Source organism: Anoplopoma fimbria, chromosome 24 (genome assembly GCF_027596085.1).
Source record: "Anoplopoma fimbria isolate UVic2021 breed Golden Eagle Sablefish chromosome 24, Afim_UVic_2022, whole genome shotgun sequence".
In the NCBI taxonomy this organism is placed as follows: Eukaryota; Metazoa; Chordata; class Actinopteri; order Perciformes; family Anoplopomatidae; genus Anoplopoma; species Anoplopoma fimbria.
Window position 1 is genome coordinate 20,766,759 of NC_072472.1, and position 26,705 is coordinate 20,793,463.

At 39.4% G+C, this 26,705-nt stretch overlaps 1 protein-coding gene across 1 annotated transcript in view; it reads left to right on the forward strand.

Moving 5' to 3' along the window:
• The window catches only part of ntm (neurotrimin), a 108,430-nt gene extending 84,289 nt beyond the window's left edge, over positions 1–24,141 (forward strand). The window contains exons 3-7 of the mRNA XM_054625832.1: positions 7,063–7,172; positions 21,528–21,678; positions 22,784–22,904; positions 23,196–23,347; positions 24,101–24,141. Coding sequence (XP_054481807.1) covers positions 7,063–7,172; positions 21,528–21,678; positions 22,784–22,904; positions 23,196–23,347; positions 24,101–24,141 — 575 coding nt within the window. The remainder of the gene's footprint in view (positions 1–7,062; positions 7,173–21,527; positions 21,679–22,783; positions 22,905–23,195; positions 23,348–24,100) is intronic.
• The last annotated feature ends 2,564 nt before the right edge of the window (positions 24,142–26,705 follow it).

The window sequence follows — 26,705 nt, forward strand, 5'->3', positions numbered from 1 at the left end:
CAGTCATATGCAGTCAACTATGTATTCAGATGTCTTGAGACATGTGTTATTTATATGTCTTAAGACATCAGAGACGTCTTTGGATGTGTTTTTATGATAAGAATAGTGTGAGTCTACAAAAAAATTTGCCCATGAAGTTAGTCCCATCCGAAGGCTGTTAAATATGGAAAATGTAATGTATTAGAACATATTAAATAAAGGGTTTGATAATGGACAAGTTAATCAAGTAATTCATAAAATACCCAAAGATTTGAGATCAGGTTTTTCCTTTCTTTCTTTTACTTTTTCTTTATCCTAAAGATGAGTTCCTTGGTAAAATACTCAAGGCCATAAGTACATTTAAAGAGTTATTGGTCACAAACATTCTTTCCACCTCTCCACACTGGCCATGAAGGACTCCCTTTCTTAAGCAGCTCAGTACCTCACTACTCAGTAACTGATCGTAGTCACATGTCCATGTAAGGTAAAAATGTAGAGTGTGCCTAATCCCGCAATTTTTAATCTGTTTTAAAGCGCAGCGAGAAAAGAGAGAAAAAAGGTGAGAAACTGAAGGAAATGAACAGGGAGAACTGGAGTTTCTGCTGAGTACTGAGATCAGTCAGAAGCTTAGCTGAACACAAACATACAGTTTTCCCACTCCAACAGACATGGTTAATAAGTGTAAATGGCCAACACTGTCTCCTACAAAATTGCATTCCCGTACAACCAAAGTGCATTCTCCGTTTTCGAGGGAAATATATGTTTTCACCAATAATGGTCGTGGGTTAAACCACGTGGTTAACATTGAAAGATAACCTGTTCATGTCCTGCATCATTATTTGTGATGCAACAAATTTGTGATGCATCAAAAACAAATCTTTTCTGGAAAAAAACATGTTTCCCTTGAAATGTAATGGTCATCCAGGTTTTGTGGTATGGAAATGAAATATTAGGAGACCATCCTTGACTGACACATGGTCACATCATTGGAGGAGTCTACACCTCATGCAATGGTAACATTTAGAAAAAGTGTTTATCCTTTGGCTCAAACCAACCACCATTTCGTTTATGTTAAGTGTATAGGTTGCCCTAATCTTAACAGAGTATAGTTGATGTAAGATTGAACCTTTACCATACCTTAGTTGCCATGCACTTTTACGGTAGTAGTGTAAATCTTTAAACGTTAGCATTTGATATAACACAAAAACAGTGACATTTAATGTAACAAGGGGTTTTACAAAATGGCCAAGTACTGATGTTCTTGGGGGAAAAAAACATAATCGGGGGCTTTAAAGTGTGCTTTTTACAAAGTTACACGGGTGGAAGCATCTCCGTCCATAGAGACTTGGCTTGGGAACGGGAGTGAAGCCGGAGGGTACCCGGACGGACCAGGTTCAGAGTGTGGACTGGTAGCTGGAGTGATTCCAGTTTGCCTGCTGGGCACGGCCGAGATACCCGGTATTTACTGAGTTAAATACTGCCGCTGATGAGGGAGAGTGGAAACAGCTGAGCAGATGTGCGGGGAAGGTCAAGTGGCACGGACCAGAGGGTAAGAGATTACTGCAGGGCAGGAAGGAGTGGCAGAGTGATGGAACTGGGACAGGAGACACAGTCAGAGGACATCTGGTGGACAGGTAGAGGATGGTCGTCAACACGTCTGGGAAAGTGGATTTAGGGAAATTCATTAATATATTGAATAAGGACATTCAGTCATTCACGGATTGCAGGCTGATTTTTGTTTCTTGCTCTGGAAAATCTATTAATGATAAATCAACAATATTCCATATAAAATCAACAGTGTGAATATATGTATGAAAACAATGTTTACATATACCACTGGCAGCACAAACACACTGTGATTGAACCATTTATGTTGTTAGTCTGAGGAACTCTGCCGGTACTAAGCAGCTCATTTGTGGGAGGTTTGGTTTTCTATTTTTTTTTTTAATATATATTCTATTATGTAAAGTGTATTCTGAGCTGTGCACAAGAGGACCTTGTTTATAATAAACTGCGATGTAATGTCTATTTGCAGCAGAAATCATAACTTTTGTATCAGTGGGGACATAATATTCAAATAAAACTCTGCTGCTTTAGAAAAAAATATTTTTCTGTGAAATGGTGTTGTCTATTTCAGGAGAGCTGTAGGCTGTCTAGTTAGTAGGGATATGTAACTTGTAGGTATTATAACTAACAATCCTTCTACACTACCTCCTCAGATTTCCATCATTGTTGTTTTTTCTAGCCAGAGATGTTTATGCCATCTGTTGTTTTTTCTAGCCAGAGATGTTTATGCCATCTGTGTGGATATTGTTGACTTTAAAGGAGTATATTTTCTCTCATTATTAGAGCATTTCAGTGGTTCTTTTGAGTTTTTTGACGAAGGCTGGGATCCACGCATGCAGGTTTAAACTCCTGATTGTATAAAAACATCTGTTTTCACCTTTGGCCGGCACTCTCAGTGGACTTGCTAATATATTTTTCTGAACAGAGTGCTGTGTACTATAGATGTGTCCTTTGCTTCTTTTAAAATCACCGTATAAAGATTACCACTGAGCATTGTTAGTTTGACGTCATCTATGGCCGCTACTTGAAATCACTGAGTTGTGTTCCCTCCACTTTTATCTATGGGAAATGCTTTGAAAATGTTTTTTTACAATTGATCGGTTTGTGCTGCAGGTCAACACAATGAACTTGGAAATGGAACCCTTTTTTGCTCACTCTCTTCAGTTATATGTTTTACCGGTTGGTGATAGACATCTGCTGTAAAGTTAGACACTGTTCCTCTCTCATGTACTGTGGATAGTTTAGGCAGTGCCGGAGAGGATTTTGGCCAATAGCTCATTCAGAAGACAGCTTGATTAAGCATCCTCCAGTGAGAAAAAGGCTAGTAAACATTACATTCTCTAGCTGCTAAGAAAACAATACATTTTTGCAGCAGGTGAAATAACCTTAGCCCATTCAGAGAGTATTTGTATTTGTTTGAAGGATAACAATGTTGTTGTTGCTGTGAGCCTTTTTTGTTGCTTTTTTTGGTGTGGTTGTGAATGATAGTTCTCAGAGCCTAAATGTATCCCTGTTCAGGGTGACATTAAATCTGAGTACCAGGATCAGATCCAGCAGTGCTGTCCATCATACTCATGAGATATCATTCCCATGAACAAAAGATTTGTTTAAAGAAACTATATTGCTACGACCCCTTTTCTGCACTGTGTCCCCATTTTTTCAAAACTGCAGGGCCAGAATGAGTAATAACAAGTCAAAGAGGTGCAAGCCTTTAGCAGTTTTCAGGAACAAGCTCCTAACATGAATCTCCCAGCTCACCCTTGCCTTCCTACGTTCACACCCAAGGGCGTAGAATTTGGTACGGACAGTAGGGACATGTCCCTACCAATATCCAGTGACTAGTGAATTGTCACCATAATATAAATATATATTTTAAACACATATAATGCAAAATACAACCACTGTTGTCACTGTTGTGAGGAAGACACCGTCCTTTTACTATCAGGTCTGTGCACGCAAAAACTGGACAAATCACGTCTCGTATTGGTTTTGGATTTCCACCTCAATGAACAACATCACACAGCAGTATCTTTCGCTGTCTCATCCAGAGAAACCCCAAAAGGTCATGTGGTGTGAAGGGAATACCACCATATCAGCAGAGGAGAAATGTAATGCACAGTCTTTAGGGCAAACATTGTGACTCTACTCATAAAATTATGATTTTATCTTGGTAATACTACGTCTTTTTCCTGAGATATTGAACATGAGTCGAAATCTTTCTTAAACTCTTATGAGCTATTTAAGTCCATCCATCCATCCATCTTCCGTTACCGCTTATCCAGTTAAGGGTCGCGGGGGTGCTGGAGCCGATCCCAGCTGTCAATGGGTGAAGGCAGGGTACACCCTGGACAGGTCGCCAGCCTATCACAGGGCAGACATATATAGACAGACAACCACTCACACTCACATCCACACCTACGGGCAATTTAGAGTCTTCAATGAACCTAAGCTGCATGTCTTTGGACTGTGGGAGGAAGCCGGAGAACCCGGAGAGAACCCACGCTGACACAGGGAGAACATGCAAACTCCACACAGAAGGTTGTCCAGCCCGGGAATTGAACCCCGGCCCCTCTTGCTGTGAGGCGACAGCGCTAACCACTACACCACCGTGCAGCCCTATTTAAGTCCAGTGGTTTATAAATGAAGGTGAATAGGGGCCACATGGACATGTAGAGAGGTAAAAAAAACACCAAAGAGGAGGGAAGACTAAATCATGCCTACATGAGTTTTGATTCAATAAATGAGAAAAGTTGATCTACAGGAGCATACATATTTGAAAGCACTACAGTATGTCTGAGAGCTGTACTGCTTCCCATCATATTTTGAATTGTCATCTGGTGCCTGGATCTTGTGTTTTCCACCTGATCTGTATTTTTACATTAAGCTCAGCCTCGCCTCACCTGTTAAATATTGGAAGCTTGCCTTGCTGGGTTTGAGGCTCCACAGCATTTGGTGGAGCTGCTGAAGCCACGGAGCAGCCTCTAACTGTGTCTGTGTGCCGTTAGGAGCTGAGCAGATGGAGTACATTCTCATAGAAAGTGAGTAGCTGGATGTAGGAGTCATTCACCCACAAAGATAATAACTGTACAATGTTTACTTCTCAGCAAAGTTCCTGTTGGTTAATTCATAGCTTGGTCAGTGGTGTGTGCTCTGCTGCAGTAAACCCTGACCCACATAACTCTACATGCGGTAGAGGTGACCCTTTGTTCATCCCTGCCCCTTACTTGTCAGTAGTTGTTTGTTGTTTACATAAGGTTTTGGAATTTAATTGAATCATTTATATCAGTAATTATCTAATTGATGTACCGTATTTTCCGCACTATAGGGCGCACTGGATTATAAGGCGCACTGTCAATGAATGGTCTATTTTCAATCTTTTTTCATATATAAGGCGCACCGGACTATAAGGCGCATTAAGCGAAACAAAACAGTCAGTCAGTCAAACTACATTACCCATGACCGTTAGCGGGTTGATGAGTTAATGATGTGGGACGGGGGAACGCGTGTTGTGTTTTCAGAGCGAATGCAGAGTGTGAAATAAAGCCGACGTTTATTTACTCCGTCCACAAAAAGCCTTTCTCAGCCCTTTTGTTTCCCACACTCCTACAATATATAAAATACTGATAGCCTTGAGTTTGAAGTCCGCGTCGTAATTATGTCTCTTGACAGGAGCCATGTTGGGTCCTTAAACACACACACTGTAATGTGATGGTGAAGCACAGTATGTATTACTCCGCGACGCTCCTGACTACGGTAGCCGTAATGCTGCTGCGGTGCGGCTTTGTAGTTTACCAAAGTCGTACTAAAACATGTTGACAGAGCGCCGTGTACCACACAAAACCGCTTCACGGTCAGTAAACACAACCAGAATTAATCCATATATAAGGCGCTCCGGATTATAAGGCGCACTGTCGTTTTTTGAGAAAATTAAAGGCTTTTAAGTGCGCCTTATAGTGCGGAAAATACGGTACTGAAATTATTCTTGTATGCAATTTCTATGTTGAGAAGGTCAACATGCCCCCTTTAATGTACGCTATGAATCGTCTTATCTGGGTCTTCGCAAAAGCCAATTGCCCAAATAAAAGTTGAAAGTTGAAGTTGAAGAAAGTCTGTTGAAGCCCCTGAGCTATTTGTAGGCAGTCGAGAGTGATGAGCTGCTAGCGAACCAGTTTCACAGACTTCCAGTGGAGAAGAGCAGGAAGGAACATTTCTCCCTCTCTCTGCTTGTTTCAAGCTCAGGAACAAAAGCTTTACTTGTCTTTGGGGGAATAAAAAATGCCTCAGACAAAGCAGAGGGAATTTAAAATGACAATGATTCCATTTGCACATAAACATAATTTCCTTTTATTGATTTGTCTTCCGCAAAAGAGGATATTGACTTCAAATAAATCTGTTTTGTTGCAGGGTATAATTCATATCTTTATGTACAAAATCAACTGCTCTGGTGAAGTGCTTGCATTATTCATTAGAAGCTGTTTTATCAGTGGGAAAAGGAATGGGAAATGTCTCATGAATGAATGTTACTGAAGCTTCTTCCTCATTGTATGAAATGTTCAGCGCATGTCTAAAGTGTGAATCATTCCACCTCTACGCGTCACATGCACTCATCAATGATCCTTCACATTTAAACAGGCAGAAGGCTTTAAGCATGTGCAGCAGAATGTAGATTTGAGCTTGTGCTGCATATATTTTTCCTGAGAAACTAGCTCCTAGATCCCACAAACTAACCCTCCCTCGCCTATTAAGTACGGTCTAGACCAGCTCTATATGAAAAGTGACACTATAGAACTTTTGCTATGATTTGGCTCTATAGGAATACAAATCGACTTGACTTGATCTACACAACCTAATCTCCACCCTCTAGTAAAAGACTGGATGTGTAGTGTTTACATCTGAAAAGTTACAGAAGGAAACTTTAACACATGGAATCAAAAGTGAATGTTCAAACTTCCCTAGTTATGAATGAAATGGTTGTACAACAGCTAGCAGGATAGTGGTTTTGAACAATTTCAGTATATCTATCTGGAGAAGTGATAAAGAGTTTGATGTTTCTTGTAATTTCTTAAATAGGTGTAGACCAAAATGCCTCTGGATGCAATTGATAGACCTGCAACCAATGACGTAACGCTGAGCGACGGCAAAATGTAAACAGACCACGTCTTTTTATAAGATAAGCAAATAGTTAAACCTTCATACATATGATTTTTTTTCAATGTTTTGATAGTAATTGTCCTTTGTTTTCGATGCATTAAAACAGTTAGTGTAAAATAGGTCACAATGAAAATATTTAAACGTAATATTCATGAACATCTCTAACTTGAAAGGAGCATTCGTGTCATGGCTTACAACTTTGAACAGGTTACTTCGGCTATTTATATAAAAAGGACCTAGAGGAGACAAATAAGAAAAAGCAAAAATCAATCAAAACAAAAGAACAAAAAACATAAACCTAATGTGTAAAATGTTCTCATTTATTCCCTTTCAACCTTCTGCAACATTTGTTATTTGCTTTCACAGTACCACCGAAAATCATCAACCTGTCAAGAGACATTGTGGTAAACGAAGGCTCCAACGTCACCCTGATGTGCCAGGCCAGCGGTAAACCCGAGCCTTCCATCAGCTGGAAACTCATCTACTCCTCAGGTAACTTCTTTGTCCTTTAAATTAGCTACATACTGGCGTTCTGCTATATTCAAACCTCACATTCCCTGTGCTTCCTACTTCATTTCTCTCAGTCCTCCTCTCTTCCCCTCATCCCTCTCCGTTTATCGCCCCATCTTTGACTTTGTTTGACCCCTGGTTGATTTTTCGCTTCACTTATTACCCATCATTACCTGTTTCCAGATCATCATTACGATGTAATTGTTCGCAGGAAAGTAAACTGACCCTGTTGTTATTGGACTAATTAATTAGGATAATAGGATGGATGTTCTGGAGGCACTGTGAACGACATTATTAATGCAGAGAACATTACCACTGTGTGGAGCATTATTCATTCACAAGCATGCCATAGCAAGTATGTCCAGAATCGAGATAGTTGCATTGTGGATGCTCACTGTCATTTATGCCATTATGCCTAAACGAATGACCGAAACCAACTGTTATTTTTGTATCACAGTGGGTCCATGCTTGACTTATTCAGGCAAGGGGTTTGCATTCATAATGAGTTACTTTTTGTGCTTTTGTCTGTGCTGTCCTTTGTGCTGAGCCGGGATCTGGGAATTGAAATGTTAATATGACACAAGTGTGACTGACCTGTCTGTAAGGAGATAAGCAGGGAGAGGGGACATTGATTGGCTCCTATTTGTGAAATGCTTCATGCTTGTGCATACATTATTGTGCAGGCTGTGTAGAACAGACTGCTGTTGGACTTCTTTGTTTTCTCGCTTTTGTTTTAGGGAGAGAAAGCAGATGCTTGCTACCCATAACACTATTCGGGTCAAATGGTGAAAAGTCTGGGGACCTTGATATCTACAACTGTGACAGCTTTAAAGAGATATTGAACAGACTGGAGTATCTTCTTGTTGACTCATGTTGACATTCTGTGACTAGGGGCCCATGAGCTCCTACGTTATCTGTGCAGCATTTATCAGCAACAAGTCAGTCTCCAATCCACCACAGGAGACTCTGCATTTGTACCAAATAGGGGCGGCTGTGGCGTAGTGGAGAGCAAGGTTGTTCTCCAATCAGAGGGTCGGTGGTTCGATACCCGGCTTCGGCGGTCGATGTGTCCTTGGGCAAGATACTTAACCCCAAGTTGCTCCTGAAGGCTTGCCGTCGGTGTGGACTGGATGATGAATGTTAGTTAGAGTCTGATGGTGGCACCTTGATGGTAGCCTGTCATCAGTGTGTGAATGGGTGAATGATATGTAATACACTACTGATTGTAAGTCGCTTTGGATAAAAGCGTCTGCTAAATGACTGTACTGTAATGTAATGTACCACACATGTTGTTGTACATTGTAAATTATTGGTGTCTTATGAGATAGCACACTTTGCTTTGAGTGACATAGAGTTTTTAGATACAATGAACCTGTATGTCTAATGAGTAAGTGTTGGAGCACATTGTTCAGCTCTGTCTCTGTGTTCTAGACTGCTGCTGTATGCAGAGCATACTAAGAGAAGGCAGTACACTTGTTCTGGTATATTACCTTAGAATGGAAGAAAACCTTTAACAGAGAGAGTTTTTACAGGACGCAAACATATAGCAGCAGAATACATTTACTTTACCGCAACACAACTGCTAAGAAATGCACAAGGAATGTCACTCTTACAGGTATTGCAATATTAGCGCCACCACTGTAAAATGTGAGGGAGAAAAATAACTTGTTATATTTAGCCCTCTTTTATGTGTAAATCAATCAAGCTTGTTAAATATATCATAAATGATTGGTTACAAATATACTTTCCTGCAACCCCAACAATACACTCAGTTCACCTTGTTCCTTATCTCACATTACCTTGTATCATGGTCCAGCAGTTAAACCTAGAACATCCCGGACCTTACTTAAAAGCTTTGTGGACTTAGTGTATCTTTTCTCTATTCTCAAGTTTTCTTATTCATAAATATGACGACAGAAAGAACATTACAGATACCGAAACTTCCTCAGTTCCTCTAACTTATGCCAGACACACCACTGGAGGAAAATACTGTAGTGAATCCATGGCTCAAAGATCAAGAACTTTCCACAGAATCAAACCGTATTAATGACACTCAGAAAAGCATACTGTGTCTGAAACAATGGAATGAAATGAATCATAGTTAAGGATGGTTTTGAGGTTGTCAGTCAGTTTGTGTTGTCTTTGATTGTCTACCAGATTGTGGCAGATGCCTGGCACTAGGAGGACCACGCTAATGTTTTTTCAGAGGTGAGCTGAGTCTAGACTTAAAGTAAAATACTCATTATAGATGCAATTGATTTCAATTGTTGTGAGGGATTGCAGGCAACTGTAAATCATAATTAAATTTGAATATGTTTCATTAGAGATGAGAGTAACAATGCTGTCAAAAGATGGCATGTGGTTTTCAGATTCAATTCAAGTTCAGAAGTTCACATTTATAAATATCACAAAATAATACTAAGAGACAACGGCAACTGAAATGCTCACTGTGGAACAAACCAATTTGATTAATAAACCAAAGTATTGGACAAATAAAAGTACAAACGGATAATGGTTCTAAATGGAGAGTTCCCCAAATTTCAGACGTCTGGGTATCATGAATGTCTATGCATGGTAATCCTATAGCAGCATTGACTTAAGCATAGTCAGTGTTACCAACTGTATAGAAGTACAGCCTTTAAACATGTCATATTAGTTCACTCCACCAGAGAACTCAAATGCATTTAACATGAAGTATTCCATCTGCACTTAAAGTCCAAGTTGAATATGCCTCCTAACTAGGCGGCAACCTCCGGTTCTGAAAAGTGAAGCCAATGAGGAAGTGTCAGGGGACAACTCCTCTGGTTGCAAAATGAAGTCTGGTTCTATAGAAGTCTATGAGAAAATGACTCTACTTCTCTCTTGATTTATTCCCTCAGTAAACATTGTAAACATGAGTTTATGGTCTCAATCTCTAGTTTCAAGTCTTCTTCAATACAGCATGATGTTCATTTAGTGCATTATAGTCCATTCAGAGTCATATAGACCATGAAGCAGGGTATGCTTTAACTCATTATGACTTTCTGTCATATACTCAGCTGTAAGAATGGCTTGTTGAAGAGATGTTTGTCATGTGATGTTTGAGTGCTTGCCAGCAGAGGAGTGAGGACCGCTGACTCACTGGACGGCGATGATGTGTTCTGTCTCTGGAGAATTTGGTCTTGCTGCTTTATGTGGATAAACATAACACTAGCTTGTGCATTAGAACCATTGTCTCTCACTGGAGCTGATGTGGCTCACATTGCACCTTTATTTTCAACCTTTTAAAACATCAGTACATCAGTACAGGCATGATAGCCTTCAATATTGCTTCATAATCGTTCAGTATGCTTGAATGTCACAGCTTACATATGAACACAGGTCATAGCTGATATAACATTGGATGTGGTCTGATTGGTGTTGTGCAATCCAGATGTTTGTTTCCTGACATTTGTAAGATACTGCTTTGGGAAAGAGGCTTAAAAGTTAAACAATTCGCTGTCAACCGCATGCCGCCAGTTGTGCACCAGGCCGACCAAGGATCTCTGTGTCATTCTGTTCTGGTGTTGTGACCCAATCATGGTGTCGGGTATTGGATGGAGCATACTGAACAAACAGCTTCACCAAGCCCCCATCCTTTTTCTGCACGAGGCTGCAATCTTTGGTGTCCCAGTTGGTCCTATGTAATTTTGGATAAGCCTGTCATCTCTAGGGAGTGCTGTGAGGCCCTAAAGGCATCATTACGCTCCAACAGAGGTGCTTGTTGGATGGTCAAATAGCGTTTGAACCCCTTTACCCCCACACCTTTACAACGTTGAAATTGAGGGGACTGCAGCTGTCAATTTCTCTAACTTTACAAAACCCACAATCAGACATTCACACCCACTTCATTCAGCAACCGGCCAGGTGTGCGTAGCTGAGAAAGGAGCCAGGCTTCAAACTCTTTTTTTTTTCTGTCACTTTCAGTGTGTTCAAAAGAGTGCAACACTGTGAATGCCTTCCAGCAAACACTGAAAATGCGTACTGTTGTCCCCATTTTTAGCCCTTTATCACATAGTGCTGATGGCAGCCTTTTACCCAGCCATGATTGCCAATCGTGTGGGTCGAGTTAATAATATTCATCCCAATATAACAAATAAATGTGTCTTTAAGGGCTTTACAGCACACAACAACCTCTGTCCTTATACCCCTCAATTCGGAAAAAGGAAAATATCCTTTAATGTGGAAAAAATGGTCAAAACCTAAGGATAGCAGACATATGGATTCATTGTAAACATATGAAGTATACCCTTACCTCAAACCTCCCGCTATTTTGTTATAGCATGAGTTTGCGGTCATTGTTTGAAAGTTGACTCCAAACTTTCTTGGTCTGGAAATAACCTCATGATGAAGCTTGTTTTGCACATAGGTAGGGTCCAATCCATCTGTCCAACTATCTACATTATTTGGTACTAATACACCTTTGCTTCCAACATACTGCTTTTCACATCAATATCTCCTGTGTGGTAATAAAATTAACTGAACTTGGTATTTCTGAGGTCCAAATCAATCATTTGAGCGAAGATTCACTGATTTCAGTCTCCTGCTGCTTGACTGTATCTACTTTCTCTTTCACTCCTGTCGGGAGGACAGTTTTACAAATTAACATTGCGTTGCCCAGAAATATAATGACTGTGTCAAACAGTGGGAGCAAAGTGGGAGTGGTCCATAATGTTGCCAAGAGAAAAATCTGACAAATGCAATACAACAGACCAACCCATTATTTATTTACCAATGAGTATCTATTTGATGGCATGATGTCATGTGTAAATTACACTAAATTGGTTTGAATGACGTTATATCTCAGTGCTCAGGTGTTCTAGCTGAAAGTAAAAGAAATAAAAATAGTAGCTGATGAGGAAAAGATGCTCACTTGCTTTTTTACTCTTGAGTGGCCAATCAATAACCTAATTTCAATATGATCATGAACCGAATTGGACTAGCGCCGCTAAAAAGGTTTTACAGCAGGGAAAGCAGTCTCCTCACCCTTTTTGTAATTTTTACTCTTAATTAGGCTACTCTTAATTTTTACTCTTAATTAGGCAAGTAGTGCATTAATGAGTAAAGCAGAGGGGAGAGTGGTCCGACAGAACTGACTGCAGGAGGGGAGGGGGCCACAAGTGTTGCCGAGGTGTGGGACTGAACCACTCCGCTATCTCTGGGAACTATTGCTGTGAAATCTCATTAACTGGATCCAACAGCTGGTTTCATTGCTGCTTTAACTTCTTGGCTTGGATGTGAACAACAGAGCTGTTTTCTCTTTAGACCTCCTAAAGGTGCAATCTTTTATAATTGGCTATAAATACATGTTCATCTGGGAGGAGATTGAGGAAGCTGAGTCATCCTTTGGCCAAATTTGTTTTATTTCACCATGCTGGGCTGGAAACTTTTTTGTGTAAATATGTATATCTTCTGCGTGGAGTTTGAATGTTCTCCCTGTGCCGGTGTGGGTTTTTCTCCAAGTGCTCCAGTTTGCTCCCATGGTCTCTTCCTCTACCGTTTTATGTAGAGGAAGAGAAAACAGAACAACGGCCTTCTTTTGTTAATATGGTTCTTAAATGTGGACTACAAGCTGTAATCATAGGACGCAAGGGCGGCTTACAACCCTAGGGTGCCCACCATTTATTTGTGACATCAATGGTTTGAAACGAGGTTTCTTTGCATCTCTTGCATCTTTCATATTTTTTACATGGTGTGTTTTTCAATACAGCAAAGGCCTTAAATTTAATCTTTGATAGAGACCGTTCAGATCTCAAACTCTGATCTGTATGTCATGTGTATGCTGCGTGACAGCTGGGGAAGTGTGTGTGTGTGTGTGTGCATGTGTGTCTGCATTTGTGCCGCATGGGGCTGCACGTCCACCAAGTCTTATTTATTGTGTAACGCTGAACTTGTTGAGAATCTGTATGTAAAACTAGCTATTTTTCAGAGAAGCAGGCCCATTCAAAGGCATTCTTTATTCTCTGCTCATCTCAGCACTCTTCATGATCAAATGTACGCAGGGACTGGTTGCTTATGTTTATTTATCTGTTTAAAGTCTATATCTGAAATAAAACATTGAAATTCATAGTGAAGAATTTATTTTTGTTTGAAGGCACCGACAAAACTAGAATTCAGGAGGGTGTATTGGCTTTTATTTTAGTGTGGGATGAAAATGTAAATAGACTTCGTTAGCTCGAGAAGCTGTCGTTTTGATTTTCATCATGCAAGATAAAAGAAAACAGTGATTCAGTCTTTCATTTTGTGTTTTTTTTGGTTGTTTTTATCTCAGATTGTTCACTTCCAATGAGCTGAATTTTAGCTTCTATTTTTCAGTAGCCTTTTTCTTATCAATTTCATCTCCAGTATTCGACTGAGGGCCTGATAAGCAAGCGTGGCAAAAAATACACAGAGTCACAAGACAGTCATCCCCCTGACTCAGACAGAGAGCAGCAGAGCAGAGAGGAAAAATGTCCCGGTAGTTGCTGAAGTCCAAACTTGTGTTCCAGTATCTCCCAGCTGCAGAGCAACTTTCCTCCTGCCCAGGGCCATTCAGTGTGAGCCCAGCTATTGCAGGCACTCCGGGGTGTTAAAAAGAGTGAATTAAATAAATAATGATCCTGTGTGTGTGTGTGTGTGTGTGTGTGTGTGTGTGTGTGAGTGTGTGTGTGTGTGTGTGTGTGTGTGTGTGTGTGTGTGCATAAAGATTGATGATTTCAGGCTGGGGCTGGGGCTCTCACACAGCCGTGACCCAGCTCCCCCTCACCTTTGATAGATAGATGGCTTTAGGGGCTTGTGGCGGATCAGAAGTGATCCTCGGTATCTCCCACAGACCACACAACCTGACTGCAAAGTTTGTCAGCCCAGGCGGCCGACCCACACCCAGGTGCATTAAGGCGACCGGAATGAACATGCACACTGAATTTGAATTTGGCATAGGAGCAATAAAGGTTTTCAAGATTTGCACAGGCCTGGATGCTTGGAGAGATTCATTTGAAGTTGATGGAGTTGGTAGTCATAGTAGATTGGTCCCTTTTTGACCCCTTTGAAGGTGAGGGAAATAACTTAAATGCTGCTTGCCATATCAATACCATTTAAGATGTTCATGGCAGCGTTAATATTAGCACCTGCTTAGTTTTTTACTTTTTTTATGCAAATGCATTTTTGTAATTTGATTAGTTGTTTTTTTTTTTTATCAAAGGAAAGTAAAGACCTTTAGTATAGTCTTCCCTGTGAAATTTTACTTTAATTTAACTTCAGCATTCTGAGTCTACAGGTAACACATTAGCAGAAAATGCACTGTTCACCTATTTGTAGACTGCTGTAATGACTCACACATGTCACTATAACTGACACTCCTTACTGGTTGTTATTCCTTAACTCTGCTGTTTGCATTTTGCTGTTCGTGTTCACTTGTCATTATTGCAACAATTTTTTTCCTCTGCTGTAGAGAAGCCTGATTATTCTGATTTTACTCACGTGTTTGCTAAAATAATGTTCGCTGTTTGGGTTTAGCCTGACACTAGCAGCTAAATCAAATAACATCAGATGACATAGGCACAGTGATATTCGTAGAGTGACAATCTAGAGGATGCTCCCATTCTACATGATAGCCTTTAAACATGGAATGTAGCATACTAAAAGCTCCTTCATTCAGTGGGATTTAAGATTAATTTAGAATGTGTTACTTTTTACTTCCAGCAACAGGTGGGCTAGTCAGTTAGCTTAAGGTAAGCCAACATTAGTGTCAGAAAGTAGCTAAAATTACATCTGAGGAAGATGGTAGTGTTTTTACGCGTCATTATCTGCCACAACTGAAGTTTGATCATTTCATACATTGTAAAGCTGAAGGACAGATTTTGGTGACTTTTTAAGTGTAGGTTCCTTGAATGAGTATGTTATGTCTGTGAGGGCCTGGTTGGGTTTGGACCCCAGAGCAGAGACAGTGTATATATACACAACAAAAAGTTTATGAACAAAGTTACCAAAAAATAACACTAAGGGGGCAGTGGAGGCTGGCTGGCTCGCAGCAAGACACACCGGTCTAGAGGAGCGAGCACATGGAGGCACGGAGGCACTGGAGCAAACAAAAAGGGGAGGTAGAGAGACTCAAGATCTCAGAAAAAACACCCACAAAAACTATAAGATCTAGATGTCAGCTCTACCAAATGGAAACGGAATTATCGGGCACTGAGGTGGAGTTGAAGCCAAGCTTATGTGGTCTCATGCTGATGACTTGTTTGAGAACCGGTGTGTCTGATCAGCAGCCAGCCACTTCCTCCTGCCACACACACGTCCTGCAAAAAAAAGGAAAGAAAAGAAAGAACAACAACAAAATACAACTAGGGATAAAACCAAAACCTAACAATGTCCCTTCAACCCACCAAACTAGAAGAGAACATTTTATAGAATATACATTTTATGTTTTTGTAATTGATGCATTTGTAAACAGCAGCAAGTGTCACAATCATCAGAGTAGCAGTAGATTGTCAGGAATTTAGAATTATAGCAAAGCCTTTCCAATATTGAGCTACATTACCTTTTCAGACCATCTACATGACAGGTATCAGACAGCTTTGAAATCTAAACTTCTCCCCTAAATCCAGGTTTGCCAGGTCTGTGACAAATCCAGCCCAACAGCAAATAACACCAGCCCAAAAGCAACCCAATGGACAATAAAAACCAGCCCAATGGCCAATAAAAACAAGCTCAACAGTCAATAACACCATCCCAAAACCAGCCTTACAGTCAATCAAAACTAGCTCAAAACCAGCCCAATGGCCAATCAAAACCACCAAAAAGCCAATACAACTAGTAAAATACAGAACTCAAAATAAGCCCAACAGCATTGTAATATCTACAAAGTAACAGCATAAACGTTTAGTGTACAAATATTCAAAGCAGTTTTTTCCAAGATAGTTATTTTACCTAGCTCCTAAAATGGCCTTGGTTCATTAGATACAGTATATTATAAGAGATAAAATATAATTATTTGAATGTTTAAAAAGTAGATTTTTATTTATAGATAGCATTCATGTCACATGCATGCAAAAAAGGTTGGCTCAACCAGCGGACAAAGAATTCAACCTGCGGCAACACTTCAAAAGTAGCCCCATGCCCTGGCACTACCGCTTACATGGTGGGTGTGGCGTAGTGGAGAGCAAGGTATTTCTCCAATCAGAGGGTCGGTGGTTCGATACCCGTGAGTCGATGTGTCCTTGGGCAAGACACTTAACCCCAAGTTGCTCCCGAAGGCTTGCCATCGGTGTGGACTGGATGTTGCATGAATGTTAGTTAGAGTCTGATGGTGGCACCTTGCATGGTAGCCTGTCATCAGTGTGTGAATGGGTGAATGATATGTAATATACTACTGATTGTAAGTCGCTTTGGATAAAAGCGTCTGCTAAATGGCTGTAATGTACTCCACCCTTTAATTCAGATTTAATGTGGAAATTCATAATGTATCATTTATTATAGAACACGCTGTGGGCTGTATGATGGAAGTAATACCACGAATAACAATAACTCCACCATAAAGACTGGTCATATTATTAAAAACCTGATAAATTGTTTGAGAGATTTTTTATTTTATTTAAATATGTTCAAATTATTGTTCAAAATGCCTTGATGCTTTAGATGTAGTGTTTTTAGTATTTAGGAGACTTCTTTCCATCTGCAGACAGACAATACCAATTAAAAATATGAATATTGATACATTAGGAATCATTGTTCCTAATGTATCAATATAAATATTGTCTACAGTTTTTTTTTATTGAGTCAGCTGCACATGGATTCACTCGGTAGGTGTTTGTTCTCCTTTGATTAAGCGTGAAGAAGCAGAAACAGAAGTGTGATTCATCCTCTCACATTCACTTACATATTCTTCATATCTTTAACTCACATGCTGTATCCTTCCCTTACACAGCTGCTTCTCCTATAGACTAACTGAGATACAAAAGGACTTGTGGCCTGGGAGATTAGTAGCAGCCACGGTTTTCATTTTTCTTTGTATGCTCAAAAATATGTATGCTATTGACGGGTCAAATCTAAACCGTCCTGTCACAACAGATTATATCCGCTGGCAAACCTCTTCAATAGAAGTAAAGCTGCCTTATTGCATCTCAGTAATACATAGAACCCCGAGCTACTATATTTCTATGATTCTTTTTTCCGCTCACCCCTTTTATGTTTGTTCCCTTCAAAGGGGATGTTACATCAAAGGCATATTAAGAAATTCCATATGCCAAAGGCTGATAATCAGTGAAGAAATAACTATATCTATATATTCACCTCGCTCCGCAGCAGCAGCAACAGGATCACAGTTTAAGTCTGGAGCCGCCGTGCAGCAGCAGCCGGTCGCTCTCTTTCATTGTCTTCTCAGACATCTTTTAAATGAACGCTCTTTCTCGCTGTTTGTCTGAGTAACAAAAGCTTTTGTTCCTTCTCCGTCAACACATTTCAGTCCGACTTCCTTTCCCTGTAGACAACCCTGATAACACCATCTCCACTCCCACTCCTTCTTTGGTTTATGTGTGCTATGTGTCTGCCATTCTGCTTCCATTTCTATCCCTCCCATTGCTTGGATTCATTCATTTAAATCCTGCCTCACCATATCCCCTTGTTCCCTCTCCTTAAATGCCTATATCCCTCAAGTATCTGCTCTCCTGTTCTGACCCCCTCCCTTCAAAGTTCTTCCCCTTACCCTGCACACACAAATCTTTCTCTCTTTCCATTTCCTACCCCATTTTCTTCTTTGCCCTTGAGTTTGCGGTTGGCATTTCAGGGACACAGAAAGGGTACATTATCTTCTGCAGGCCTCTCCCGAGACTTCCTGGCTCTTTTTTTTCTTCTTTCGTCTCCCCACCACCTTCTCCTGCCCGGTCTCCCCGATGTCCTGTCATGTGACCTTGATAGCGGTACTATCCCACTAATGACTTGGTCACAAACCCAGCAGTCCTCTTTGACAAAGACTGCAACATTAGAAAAGGCAGCTCACTTCTAGAGTAGAGGTGGACACTTGGAGAAGTAGTCAAATACCTGTAGTCGTGCTGTTGTAAATCACGTTCTTTGTAAACACATACCCATTGAAATGAAAAAAATGTTCAGTCCTGGGTAGTGCTGTGCAGTGGGTACTGAAGTGTCCTGTGAACTCTTTGTTTCTGCTGAGACAACATTCGTTCTCTCTTTGGTACATTTAAAGAGAAGCATCATCCTTTGACACATTGGTGCCAGTTTGTTTTCAATGGCTTCACTTGCACAGTTTGGCAGCAGCACGGAGAGGTTTAGAAGTGCTACAGGACCGACAAGCTTATAATTATTTTTCACTTTTTAATATGCAGGATCATTTATCAAACACCTAACAGTTAAATGAGTGATGGTGTTGGTGAGTTTATGTGAACCAGATGATGGATTTGGAGGGTTGCAAGCTCTGATGCGTAGCCAGCCGAGAGCCTGGAGGCCAGTGGAGGTGGAAAAGCATTGTGTGTAATGAAAGACAACAATATGATAATGATAGGGGGGATGTTTGACACGGAGGTCATGATTTACTACAGAGTGGCATTAGGAAAAAAATACAAGTGATGGAACTGGTTACATCATTAGGGAGTAACAATGGAGAAAGAGGCTAATCTATTGACTGGTTTGAAAATAGATGTGGGATAGTGCTGAGTAGAGTGGATAATGATAATGATAATGTATCATTGTCAAAGTATTCTTTATATACTTTCTTGCAATTTATTTGTTTCAAGATTGATGCAAAATGTAAATGTTTGGTGTTAGAGAAGGACATCCCCTAAAAAAAACCCACAATTTTATGATATCAATGATGATTAACTGAGATATTCTAAGTGAATCATAGTGACATGATAAGCTAGCTCATATAAAAAAAGAGGAAACTCACCGCTCTGAGTCCTACAGCAGTGCAGAGTGATTATTTATTTGACAAACACTCTTTGTGTGTTTTGTGGAGTTTTATTTGGGCTTTCTGGAAAGTTTCTCACCGAGCCAGCGTTAATAAACCATATCTAACCTTTATCGTTTCTCCTGGCCAAATCAACAGACTGTTCCAGATAAAATGAGTAGCCCTGTTTTCAACATTGTTCTTTGCTAACAAAAAATGGATTTAGAAAATATAGAAATAGTTTATCTTTGTAAGTTATGTGTTTGCCTCGGATGTTAGCGGATATTATAAAGTACTTCACTAAATTGAAACCAGATCCATAATGAACAACACATCCTACCCAAACATGATGAACTTGCTGTTTTTCCACTTTTTTTTTGCCAAACAGTGTGAAATGCTGTATTTATCAGTTACTGCAAAGCTAATGTAAAAAAATATTGCCTGCTGGGCAGTGAAATCCTGACACATCTTGTCTCTTCATCAGTTCAACAATTTCAATAACCTCCTTGCTCATTCAACACATGGCCTTTGCTGTCGGCTGTAGCTGCTTCGCCTGTTTGCAACCCAACTCTAAAGATGTACAGTAACACTTTCTTCAGTTTGGAGAGGCTCTCTGTGTTTATTGCCAGGAGCAGTGCTTCTTCAATAAATTGATATAAAACAAGGCTTTGAACATCAACGACGACTGATGATTTTAAAGCAACTTCTCATAACAGCCAACAACATTACTATTAATAGTTGTTGTAGTAGTAGCAGTATTTTTATCCAGCCATCACACAAAGTGGCCTGTATAAAATCTAGTAAACAATATGACTGAAAAGGAACTGGCAGAAGCATAATTTAAGCTACCCTTAAGAAAATAAAATATTAATAAAAGAACAAAAATATTCATCATTCACACCTGTAACCCCCCAAAATAGCTTTATAAAAAAATATTTTGAGTTAGGCATTCTTACAATAATGTTAGCATTGTTCCATAATAAATATACATAATACATCTCCTTTTAATCCTTTTTTGGCTTTTGTACAATAAACTTACAAACATCTCTCAATCATATTGAAAAAAAAACTTTGTGCACAGTCTGGCAGTGTATTTGTTTTAGCTCTGATCATTCAATTTCATTACATGAGATTTTATAAAGAATGGATTTGTGTGATCATAGTAACCAGCCTTATTCATAATACTTAATATGTTGTCTCCATAATTTATGATTGTTAACAACCCCTAATTAAAAGAGTCTTCAAAACTCTGTTAATTTAATCGTCATCGATTTTTAAATCAATGTTTCTTTTTGATTTCCACAAAAAAAAGATATTTATTAACAATAAACTAGGAGGCATGTGGGAAGAAAATGTATAGCTTTTTCACAGTTATGTTTGTCAGTTTTATTTTTGTGAATGTATTTCTTAGAGAAACATTGATTTCATGTGCCGGTCTGGTGGGACAGCTGCTGATGTGAAGCTACCTGCCGTAAAAGAGACGCTTGATGTGAGGACTTTAGGAGCGTGCGTCAGCCTCATCTTGATTAACTCTCCTTAGAGGATTTTAAGTGACACTGTGGTCTCTGATGGCACAATGTAGAATCCTCTTTTGAGGGGGAGCAGAGAAGGAACAGAGTGAAGAGAACATGAGTCCTCTCGGTACTCCTCGTCAGGTAATCAGTGTGCTGGTGAGAACTTCTCTCCATAACTACCCTCCCAGGTGAAATTCAGTGATGTGCCTCAACCCAGCAAAGTGAATCCATGTGCAATGTATTACTGTCACCTGCCTACATCCTGGGAGGAGGCTTGAAGACCATTACATATTCTGTTCTTTACATTGAGCGCTGTATTAAGTGTCTCTGTCAAGCTTGTCAAATTGAGTGGGGGAAAAAGAGTAGCAAGGTTGGCATCCCTCCCACACGTTCATATTGTCACAACTCGGTAGCAGTCCTAGTGTGCTCGCAGACGTGAGAGACAAAAAGGAGCCGAATATGAAAGTTTAATAGACAGTCGATAAAGAGTCGGGACTGAACACAGCATTAATCACCAAGTGTTAACTTCCTCAGAAACATGTCAGAAGCGGCAGAGACAGAATTGGGCACACGTCATGATATTTACTGGTGTAGGTTTTGACACACATGTAGGTGTGTATATTTTTCTGTCGCATTAGATCAGGGCGCTCCAAGAATTAACAGGACCTGTCGCCACTGCAGCTGCTGCCTCTGAACTTAGTTGGAGCTGAACTCCTCTCTTTGTGTTGTGAATACCAAAATAGATTTAGAAAACCAGAATAATTCTTAATTCACTGCATCATAGTATAAATACTTGACTTAAAACTGTAACAATGTCTCTCTGTGCAATATGACTATTACTATCTAGAGGCCACACAGAAAATGGAGGCCACAGCTGTTGGCTTGTCACATTAACTTTGTATCTCCATCTCCACTTCCTTCCCCTTTTTATAGGAGACCTGGTATCAGAGGATGAGTACCTGGAAATCCCTTCTATCTCCAGACAGAGAGCGGGGACCTATGAATGCACAGCCGTCAACGACATTGACACAGACGTGCAGACTGTAGACATCACTGTCAACTGTGAGTCCACAAACATTTTGTATGCTGAAACAATTTATCAATGAGTGTATTGGCAGAAAAATACTATCTTTTCATATAATCATTAAACAATTTATTAAAGAAGAACTGCTGAATATTTTTAGGTTCAAGCTTCTCAAATATCAGCCTTTGCTGCTTTCTTCTCCCTCTCAAATCATTATTATTAAAGTTTTATAATTTATATATTGCAGGTTTTAACAAATTGTCTTCTCATTGACTCAATTTATTTATTGAACCGTTTTGAGCCATTTTTTTTAATTGTAGTGGACCTAGAGAAGACTGTAGTTGAGATATTTTATTTATTTATTTTTATTTTTGAACTTAATTTAATTTGTCATTATCTGTTTTTCCATGTGTTTTCCTATTGAAAGTATTGCTACAATAAATCAAATGTATTTTCTGGAGTCAAGGTGAAGTACGAAGTTATTAGTATTGAACCACTTTTATGTCAAGTGCTGCTGAATTTAACGTTGCGATTGTAAAGGTTTATATCCAATAATATACTGTATGGTAGGGCTAAAACTATTACTTGTTTAATTCATTAGTTGATAGACATGAAATGTATTTGCAACAATGTTGATAATCAATTTATAATTTTCTCATATTTTTCAAGAATTTTTTTTTAACTTTACAACTTCTCAATTATATTAATTACAATTAATCAATTATAATAATGTGCTACTTTTTGGGGGCTTATTTGATGGAAAACTGAAAATCAGTTTTTGATAAAAGGAAAGTTGTGACTTTATTGTAACTTATTATTTTAAGCCATTAATCATTATCAAGAAAATACTTATTTGACAGTTAAGATATGGCTAAATAGTCACTTTGATTTTGGCTCTGAAGGCCACACTTGCTCAAGCAAATACAATAAAATCTATTTGATAATGTAAAGCTTCTCTGCTGCAGGAGATATAGGATGGATTATAACAAATGAATGTTATTATAACATTATTTGATCTCCTATACTTGATCACCCGTGGTCATGGTGTGGATCATCACGGCTTAGAGGAGGGGATGCCATCAACCCGTCTCCTCATATCCTTGACTCGTCCTGATCGCAGTGCTTTCATGTTGTTGCCTGTAGATGCTCCGGCCGTGTCGGAGGGCAGAGACGTCGGGGTCACTCTGGGCCAGAGAGGAGTGCTGGAGTGTGAGGCTGATGCCGTGCCTGAGGCAGACTTTGAGTGGTACAAAGATGACAGAAGGTAATTCGTTTTACATTGGAATTTTACGTGGGACAAATTGAAGAAGCCAGTGTGTGTGTTTGTGTGTGCGCGTGTATCAGTTCTCACAGTTATTGATGGGTATTGATAGCTGTCAGTCATACAGCCATTACGATTACTGCAAAGTGGTCCTAGTCATTAATTAAATAACTATTATTATTGCACTCAGGCCTGTTGGTAACCTGGCAAGTCACTTTGAAAAAAGAAGAACATAAAAAAACGAAATAATTGGCCATGGTTAGTTGCACTCACTGTTTACTTTCTCTCATCTAGGATCTTCAATGGCTTTGATGGCATGGAGATTCTGAATTCTGGGTCTCTGTCAAAGCTGACATTTTTTAATGTGTCTGACGGAGATTACGGCAACTACACTTGTGTCGCACTCAACAAACTTGGGAGCTCGAACACAAGCTTCCTTCTGTATGGTGAGTACCGGAAACTGGTACTTTTATAGTACTACCAAGAGGGAAGTAGGACTAAAATGCTGTAGTTTTTCTGTTAAGTGTATGTTTCAACAAAGGTAATAATAATAGTTCTCTATCAGTGTGATTCAACCCTTTATCCATTCCCTGAAAGCTTTTACATTTGCTGTTCTATAAACATAAAGATTTCCCTATTTATGACTCAAAAAGAAAGTGATGCATTCATGTGCAGGCAACCACAGACTGTTTAAAGTAAACGACAAAGATGAAAGATGAAATATAAGATTTCCCAGTCTTACATAAATCTGTGCCTACAGTTCGTTAAGTTCAGATCATAAATGTATTAAGATAACTTGATACTGTTCGTGAGTCTCTCTGCAGTGAATGAGCCCGTGAGGAGCATTAAAGTTCATCTCTGTCAGAAATGGGGCTTCTTGGGTGATGAGGGGCTAAAGAAGGGGCTCACTGTGTGTGTACACTGTATCAGCAAATGTGTTGATTATCACTTTATCAACGCTGAGTGACTGTCAGCATTAAAAATACTGCAGTGTTTTAGCTTTGAAATTGAATTCCGACACCACCTGAACTGACGAATTGCTGTTGGTGCTATTACCATTTCGAACACTCAAGTATGCAACTGTGCAGTCGCAATGTAAAAGTCTTTTTACTTTTCATGCTTTTCACAAGTGCTGTCAATGATTTGTTGCTGTTCTGTTTCCAATATGTTGCTCTGTTCCATTTGTTTCCCTGGTGTAGTCGTAATTGAACCCACTAGCTCAACGCTATTGCAAGGTTAGTATTCTGCACCAGCATGCACTTCAACTGTTGTGGATGGAAAGTATTAACTGCATGCTGGCATGTGACCAACCGCCGTTTTCACAAACAGGAAGTCCGTCTGACATGAAGAGACAAATCAATTCCTGGCTCTTTGATCATTGTACTGTTTTTGATAACTCTGGTCTCTTCATGTTAAAGTTAATGTGTGGCAGGCAGCAGGAATGGCAAAGCAAACCGCCATATGAATTTCACGTGAACCTTTGTGAAAATGGCAATTGACGCCCGTTTTTTTGCTAACCATGTTTCATTTTCTCCTTTGCAACCCTAACTGCCTCACTGTGTGACATGGCTTCATTTTGATTTTTGCATGCTCCTCTTTCCAATGTAAGTATTCTTCATCTTTCATTATCATCATTTGTGCTTGTGAGATTGCGTGTGTCTCTAGTTATTGTATTTTAACTGTATGTCCTACACAGAAAAATTGTGAAAAGCAAACACAGAAAGCTGCAGAACCTCACTGCAAGCTGACATGTTTCTTGTATCTGCGAAACAGTGATTGCAGATTGTAGATATCTGGTGTAGATGAGCCCTGTGTGTTTTTAGAACAAGCATGTGGAGCCGCGGCGATAAACACCTCACCCATCATGTCATTTAATGTGTCCTTGTGACTGATGGTTGCAGCATCTTGTAAGCAGACCCACTCCATTAACACAACATAATTGTATTAATGGCTTTGATTTTGACTACGAGTGAACGTCATTATTGTAATTAGCCATATGCAGGATTAGGGATAATCCACTGTGGCAGGGTAATTGGATAGATGCCCCAAAGGAAACTGTGGTGAACTCATGGAAATCCAAGGGAAATGAGTAGTCATTGTGTTACAAGCTTCAAAGTAAAAAGTTAGAATGTGTCCCCAATCCTCATACAATGCAGCCATTTAGATGAAACTTGCCTCATCCCTGAAAAGAGCATGATGAAAGTGTTATGTGTTTTAGTTTTTTTCATTATGAAATGTGTTATATTTCAGGTGCATTAAATAGTGAAGAATAGAGTTGACATTTTATTATAATATTTTTATTATATATATATTTATTTTTTTAAGTTGTAGCCTGATGTTTAAAAATCACATGAACCAGTTTTATTAGAATAAGGAGACAAAAATGCTCTACTAGTCTTTATAGTTTCATTTATCTTGTGTGCTGTCACACTCTAAGTTCTCCACATAGTTTACACAATATAAAATATATTAAAGATTTTGTACCGTTGTTAGCCCTTAACTCTACTGACAGAGTCCCAGTTAGAACTGACCAGAGCAAAACTGGAAGTGAAAGCATAATTTTTAACAAAATCCAGTGTGTTTTTAGAGCAGTTCTCAGAACTAAGTGTGCCCTTGTCAAAAATCTAATGACCCCCTTTAGATAGTAGATGCTGACCAAAGGTCAGTGTTAATCCTGCTCCAGACCTGCCATTTTGATTGACACCTTAAAAAACAAGTGCTACTCACAGCACAAAATGTAGCTCACCTTCTGCCTCACTAATGGAAGCTTTGCTGTATCATTGTAATATTACGTGTTGCTCATTTATGCTTTGGGACAAAGACTGATTCCTGTCTCTGGTTTCCTGCTCCGATAATATACTGACTCTATCATAGATGTCTTTTTTAGCAAGAGAAAACAGACCAATACAACTGTATGGTTGATTTACATACAATTTCTGTATGTGAAATAAATATAGATTCAAGCTAATTTGGCTGCATATGATAATTATCGTAAATTGATAATGATGTCAACAATATATGTTTGGAACAGGGATTGAAAACAGAAAGGGCAGTGTGATAGAACCATGAGGTTCTCTATGCCACTGATGTATTGTCTATTTGGCAATGGAGTGCTGCTGGAATGAAACCTAAAACAGGGAAATAAATAAATAAGCATTTTTGACTTCTGATTCCCTCTTTCGGAGTCAATGTTATTTATGCCTCAACTCCGGCGACAGCCATGTCTGCAGGCATTATGTTTTCTGGTGTTTTGTTAGACATCTGTCCATAGACACGTCTGGTCCATTCTCGTGAACGTGATATCTCAGGAACAACTTGAACGTATTTCTTCGTCAACTTGGACTGAAGGATGAACTGATTAAAATCTGTTGGTCAAAGGTCAAAGATCACTATGACCTCTCAATACCCATTTATGGCCATGACTCTAGATATGCTAATTATGACAATTTTACATAACTGTTTATTAAAATCGATAAATAAAATTATAAAGTGATGACATTTTGGACAGACATGGATTTAAACTGCAACCTGGCTTGTTGGTGGAGGGATACAACTGCATGGCTGTAATTCAAATTTTCAATGTGTAATTGGTTAGATGTCTTAAATAGTGTCTGTGGTTGACACAAGCTGAAGAGAATTTCATGTTAAGTTCTCGAAAATGTGTCAGTTATTGAATTACATGAATTTTGAAGCTTTTACGTGTCTTATAAAAGGCGGCTGCTAACAACTTGCAAGTTGAGACAACTAAACGTCCTCTCTAGAACACGAGTCCTCCTTTAGCTTAGTAGTGGTTACATGGAGTCA